This window comes from Salmo salar, chromosome 01 (genome assembly GCF_965601325.2).
Source record: "Salmo salar chromosome 01, fSalSal1, whole genome shotgun sequence".
NCBI classification, from domain to species: domain Eukaryota; kingdom Metazoa; phylum Chordata; class Actinopteri; order Salmoniformes; family Salmonidae; genus Salmo; species Salmo salar.
The window spans coordinates 2628145-2635409 of NC_138291.1; the positions used below are offsets into that span (position 1 = coordinate 2628145).

Below are 7265 nucleotides of genomic sequence, written 5' to 3' on the forward strand. Positions count from 1 at the left end.
GCAGACACTAGACACCACAGGCAGACACTAGACACCACAGGCAGACACTAGACACCACAGACAGACACTAGACACCACAGACAGACACTAGACACCACAGGCAGACACTAGACACCACAGGCAGACACTAGACACCACAGGCAGACACTAGACACCACAGGCAGACACTAGACACCACAGGCAGACACTAGACACCACAGACAGACACTAGACACCACAGACAGACACTAGACACCACAGGCAGACACTAGACACCACAGGCAGACACTAGACACCACAGGCAGACACTAGACACCACAGGCAGACACTAGACACCACAGGCAGACACTAGACACCACAGGCAGACACTAGACACCACAGGCAGACACTAGACACCACAGGCAGACACTAGACACCACAGACAGACACTAGACACCACAGACAGACACTAGACACCACAGACAGACACTAGACACCACAGGCAGACACTAGACACCACAGGCAGACACTAGACACCACAGGCAGACACTAGACACCACAGGCAGACACTAGACACCACAGGCAGACACTAGACACCACAGGCAGACACTAGACACCACAGGCAGACACTAGACACCACAGGCAGACACTAGACACCACAGGCAGACACTAGACACCACAGACAGACACTAGACACCACAGGCAGACACTAGACACCACAGGCAGACACTAGACACCACAGGCAGACACTAGACACCACAGACAGACACTAGACACCACAGACAGACACTAGACACCACAGACAGACACTAGACACCACAGGCAGACACTAGACACCACAGGCAGACACTAGACACCACAGGCAGACACTAGACACCACAGGCAGACACTAGACACCACAGACAGACACTAGACACCACAGACAGACACTAGACACCACAGACAGACACTAGACACCACAGACAGACACTAGACACCACAGGCAGACACTAGACACCACAGGCAGACACTAGACACCACAGGCAGACACTAGACACCACAGGCAGACACTAGACACCACAGGCAGACACTAGACACCACAGGCAGACACTAGACACCACAGGCAGACACTAGACACCACAGGCAGACACTAGACACCACAGACAGACACTAGACACCACAGACAGACACTAGACACCACAGACAGACACTAGACACCACAGGCAGACACTAGACACCACAGGCAGACACTAGACACCACAGGCAGACACTAGACACCACAGGCAGACACTAGACACCACAGGCAGACACTAGACACCACAGGCAGACACTAGACACCACAGACAGACACTAGACACCACAGGCAGACACTAGACACCACAGACAGACACTAGACACCACAGGCAGACACTAGACACCACAGACAGACACTAGACACCACAGACAGACACCACAGACAGACACTAGACACCACAGACAGACACTAGACACCACAGGCACCAACCTTCTTTTTAAGTCTTTTCTTTTCTGCTTTTACTTTCAGTTTGTTCTCTTCTTCTATAAGTTCCCTGGCGTTTTTTTCAGCCTCCTAAAAAAGGAAAGTTATTCTCGGTAAAAACATCCTCTATGTTGAATGTAATACAAAATGATGCGATTGACTGAAATAGTTGTTTGGCATCTTACCTCAGGAGTGAGTTGTCTTATACATGGGTGGGGGGTTAAGGGTAGCTTTGAGATACCATGCCCTAAAAAATTGTGTGTGAAACCACAATAGGCTTTTTTATCTTTGTGTTTTTTGTCATCATAATAGTCGTTGTCGTCGTCGTCGTATTCATCGTCAATAAAGTCATTCATGAAGGGGTTGACAAAATCAAGACCTGGAAATAAAATAACGGGGTGAAATGCATGGCAATGGACAGCAATAATTCACATCTGTTGATGAACTAAAACAAGCTTTCCCCAATCCTGGCCCTGGGGACCCAAAGGGGCAATCCTGGCCCTGGGGACCCAAAGGGGCAATCCTGGCCCTGGGGACCCAAAGGGGCAATCCTGGCCCTGGGGACCCAAAGGGGCAATCCTGGCCCTGGGGACCCAAAGGGGCAATCCTGGCCCTGGGGACCCAAAGGGGTAATCCTGGCCCTGGGGACCCAAAGGGGCAATCCTGGCCCTGGGGACCCAAAGGGGCAATCCTGGCCCTGGGGACCCAAAGGGGCAATCCTGGCCCTGGGGACCCAAAGGGGCAATCCTGGCCCTGGGGACCCAAAGGGGCAATCCTGACCCTGGGGACCCAAAGGGGCAATCCTGGCCCTGGGGACCCAAAGGGGTGCACATGTTTGTCCTTAGTAGCACTATACAGGGGATTCAAATTATCAACATCATCAAGCTTTGATTATTTGAGTCCGATGTGTAGAGCGAAAAAACTAGAATGTGTACTAATTGCAGTCCCCAGGACCAGGACTGGGAAACGCTGAACTAAATCAATAAATAGTACCGTGTAACGACAATTCACACTAGGTCTACATCTTTACAAGGCAGACAAGCCCATACATGTAGGTCCATCACCTGGCCTTTCATTAGGCCTACATTCCAAATCACACTATTCCCAATGTAGTGCACTACATAGGGGACCAGGGTCCATGTGGTTCTTGTCTAAAGTAGTGCACTACATAGGGGACCAGGATCCACGTGGCTCTTGTCTAAAGTAGTGCACTACATAGGGGACCAGGATCCATGTGGCTCTTGTCTAATGTAGTGCACTACATAGGGGACCAGGGTCCATATGGCTCTAGTCTAAAGTAGTGCACTACATAGGGGACCAGGATCCACATGGCTCTTGTCTAAAGTAGTGCACTACATAGGGGACCAGGGTCCATGTGGCTCTTGCCTAAAGTAGTGCACTACATAGGGGACCAGGGTCCATGTGGCTCTAGTCTAAAGTAGTGCACTACATAGGGGACCAGGGTCCATGTGGCTCTTGTCTAAAGTAGTGCACTACATAGAGAATAGGGTGCCATTTTGGACACAGCCTCTGAGTTGACCTGAACATGACCTTTGCTATCATAAAGCATATGACTTGAATCATTCAAAGATTTCTTAACAAAAATGTACTAGCTAAACAGTATTTCTTACCAATCTGGCATTTATAGGGAACAGAGCACCACTCAGAGCGTTATGTTCTTACCCAACAGGCCATAGTTAAAGGCTTCCATAAAGGTGTGTTTAGTGGCTCGTCCATTTATCAGATCCACCATAGCTTCCTGTCGGCGAGAGAGATTCAAGTAGATTATGGCCACAGTAGCATGAGGCTATATAGCTAACTATATACAGTAGCATGAGGCTATATAGTTAACTATATACAGTAGCTGGGAACCATGAGGCTATATAGCTAACTATATACAGTAGCATGAGGCTATATAGCTAACTATATACAGTGGCATGAGGCTATATAGTTAACTATATACAGTAGCATGAGGCTATATAGCTAACTATATACAGTAGCATGAGGCTATATAGCTAACTATATACAGTAGCATGAGGCTATATAGTTAACTATATACAGTAGCGGGCCATGAGGCTATATAGCTAACTATATACAGTAGCATGAGGCTATATAGTTAACTATATACAGTAGCATGAGGCTATATAGCTAACTATATACAGTAGCATGAGGCTATATAGTTAACTATATACAGTAGCATGAGGCTATATAGTTAACTATATACAGTAGCATGAGGCTATATAGCTAACTATATACAGTAGCATGAGGCTATATAGTTAACTATATACAGTAGCGGGCCATGAGGCTATATAGTTAACTATATACAGTAGCATGAGGCTATATAGCTAACTATATACAGTAGCATGAGGCTATATAGTTAACTATATACAGTAGCATCTATCATCAGAGAAGGTAAACATGAACTTGATCTGTCATGCATCACTGTATCTCTCCCTCTCACACACACACACTCTCACACCACACACACTCTCACACACACACACACACACACACACACACACACTACTCACGTGGGTATGTAAAATGTGTGGATTCTCCTGCATGATGACATGATCTGATGATGTGAAGAGAGAAAATATGATCAGAGACTTCAGGGAATGTTTTACCACCGGGGGGGTGTGTGTGTGTGTGTGTGTGTGTGTGTGTCTATGTGCGCATCTTTGACAACTAACGTTAAATGGCACAGCTAGCTAATTATGTTCAAGAATGACAACCATTTCCTATTTAAAACCGTGCGTTGTTGATCTTTACATGTGTTACCATCTCGTCCTAGAGCCACCTGCTCCTTCCTACACGCTAGTACAACAAGACGAAGAAAGCAAACTAACTCCAGTTAACTTAAATAAAAAGGTTACCTCAAATTCAGATAGTGGCTGAACCGTGTAGCTAAGCTAACGTTGGTTCGTTAATATAGCTAGCTACATTTCCGAACCAAGTTAGCTCATCTCAATCTTACCTGGTTTCCAATCTCTCTTTCTAAAGTGAGACATTTGATTAATTTGTGTCGGTTTTGTTTTAGACAGGGAAAGAAAGAAAGAAAGAAAGAAATAAAGAAAAGGTCCTCCTTTGAAACTCAAACGTCTTTCTTTGTTTCTCCTTTCCGCGTTGGCATGACTCATCGAGCGTTTGACACGACGCCCACACGGTGCTGCGTAGCTGAGCGGCGGTCTCTCTACGTGTTCGTTTCTCCGCCGCTCTGAGGAGAAGCGAAACTAGCGGAGCCGTCACCGGTTACCGCCCGCCCCGCACGTCTATTTATAGAATTTACCTGCTTATTAAAATGTGATGTTTAAACTGACCTTGACCACACTGCTAACCTTATGCTTAACCTTACATTAAGAGAGAGAGAGGGAAAAAAAGCTCATTTTTAGTTTTCATAAAAAAAATTACAATATAGACAATTTGAACATTGTGGCAACTAGTGGAAACCAGCCAGAGAGGAAGAAACATAATTGACCTTTTATTTAACTAGGCAAGTCATTTATATACAAATTGTTATTTACAATGACAGCCTAGGAACAGTGGGTTAACTGCCTTGTTCAGGGGTAGAACCAGCCAGAGAGGAAGAAACATAACTGACCTTTTATTTAACTAGGCAAGTTATTTATATACAAATTGTTATTTACAATGACAGCCTAGGAACAGTGGGTTAACTGCCTTGTTCAGGGGTAGAATGACAGGTTTTTTACTTTGTCAGCTCAGGGATTTGATCAAACAACCTTTCCAGTTATTGGCCCAACACTCTTAATAACCACTAGGCTACCTGCAGCCGTAATGCCCAATTCATTCATCTGCAGTTACTTCTGTTTCCATAATTGCAGGCAATTAAAAAGTTGTAAATAAATAGTTTCTATAGCTCCGCTTCCATCCAACTGGCGACCGATTTTCATGCGAATATTCGAAAATCCTAATAAAAAAAAAAAAAAATGCTTATTTTCCCACCAGAGATTCGTTTCCATCAAATTAACTTGTTGCAGATAAAAGTCTGTGTGTGATCACATAGTGCACATATAAATACCTTTTGTGGTTAAATTATAATGTTCTGAATAAAAAAAATACAAGTTAAATAGGTTTTCATCGCATTTTAAACTCTAATGATGATTTTCTCACAGAAAATGTTGTGTTATATAGCAAGTCCACTCTGGTATGTCGTGGATCTTCTAATCAATAATGAGGAGCGATAAGGTCAATCACCAATCAGGATATGACTTTATTATACTCTGGTATTGGCAAGTCCACTCTGGTATTGGCAAGTCCACTCTGGTATTGGCAAGTCCACTCTGGTATTGGCAAGTCCACTCTGGTATTGGCAAGTCCACTCTGGTATTGGCAAGTGCACAGTGGTGTACTTAAGTAAAAATACTTTAAATGACTACTTAAGTAATTATTTTAGGGCATCTGTTCTTTACTTTACTATTTATATTTTTTTACAACTTTTACTCCACTATATTCCTAAAGAAAATTCTGCACTATTAATTCCATACATTTTCCCTGACACCTAAAAGTAGGTGTTTCATTTTGAATGCTTAGCAGGACAGAAAATGGTTCAATTCGCACTTTTATCAAGTGAACATCCCTGGTCGCCCCTACTGCCTCTGATCTCGCAGAATCACTAAACAAAAATGGTTTGTTTTTAAATGCTGTCTGAGTGTTGGAGTGTGACCTTAGCTATCCATAAATAAATAAAAACAAGACAATTATGCCATCTGGTTTGCTTAATATAAGGAATTTTAAATTAGTCATACTTTTACTTTTACTTTTAATACTTAAGTTTATTGTACACCAAATACTTTTAGACTTTTACTCAAGTAGTATTTTACTGGGTGACTTTCACATTTACTTGAGTCACTTTCTATTAAGGTATCTTTACTTTTATTAAAGTATGAGAATTGAGTTTCCACCACTGCAAGTGCGCTCTAGCCAACATCTCTATCTGCAAAATATATTTTAGATTTGAGATTCTTAAAAGTAGCCACCCTTTGCCTTGATGACAACTTTGCACACGCTTGGCGTTCTCTCGACCAGCTTCATGAGGTAGTCACCTGGAATGCATTGCAATTAACAGGTGTGCCTTGTGTCGTGTCTTTGGGGGTACCATTAAACGGAAGATATGTTTATCAATTAGCTCCCTGTAATTATTATCACGCGATTAAACTGATTAATCGTTTAATTGTAATTAACTAGGAGATCGGGGCACCAAGGAGAATATTCAGATTACAAAGCTATAATTTTCCTAATATAACTTTCCTGTACTATAATATTATATCCTATTATAGTATAGGTCGATTATCTTCTGGTTCAAATGGTGTATTTACCTCTAGTCCAGTCTCATTCCAAAACGTCGTAAATTGTTGTATCTGCACGAACCCAGTCTTTACTAAAATCATCCATACATCAATTGTCTTAAAATCATTTATTTACTACACTAAGTAATTAACAGAAAAACATACAAACAGTAATTATTGTCACAAAGGATTGGTATCGGAATGTGCCCTACTGGCTAAACAGGCTGGTCGGCCTGTTGAACAATGGGTCATAAATGGTCAGCTGAGAAGTTTACACAGAGTTCATTAACAATTGACAATTGAAGGCTCACTCATTCGGGAACAATTGCAATCAATATATATATTTACGCTCAGTGTGTCATTCTGATTCTTGTTGGAGAGTAGTTCTGTTGGGGAGTTTTGTCCGCGTTCTCTCTCTCTCTCTCTCTCGGTTAGAATGGATCTTTCAGAGCGACATTCATTAATGTCGTCATCGAATGGTTGCTTCGTTGGTCTTCGCGTTCAATGATATAATTTACTTAGCT

General features: G+C 43.0%; 1 protein-coding gene across 1 annotated transcript in view; it reads right to left on the reverse strand.

The window, feature by feature from the left end:
* Positions 1 to 2268, reverse strand: part of LOC106606645 (uncharacterized) — a 43453-nt gene extending 41185 nt beyond the window's left edge. Inside the window, exon 1 of the mRNA XM_082957442.1 lies at positions 2216 to 2268. Coding sequence (XP_082813568.1) covers positions 2216 to 2268 — 53 coding nt within the window. The remainder of the gene's footprint in view (positions 1 to 2215) is intronic.
* Positions 2269 to 7265: the final 4997 nt, after the last annotated feature.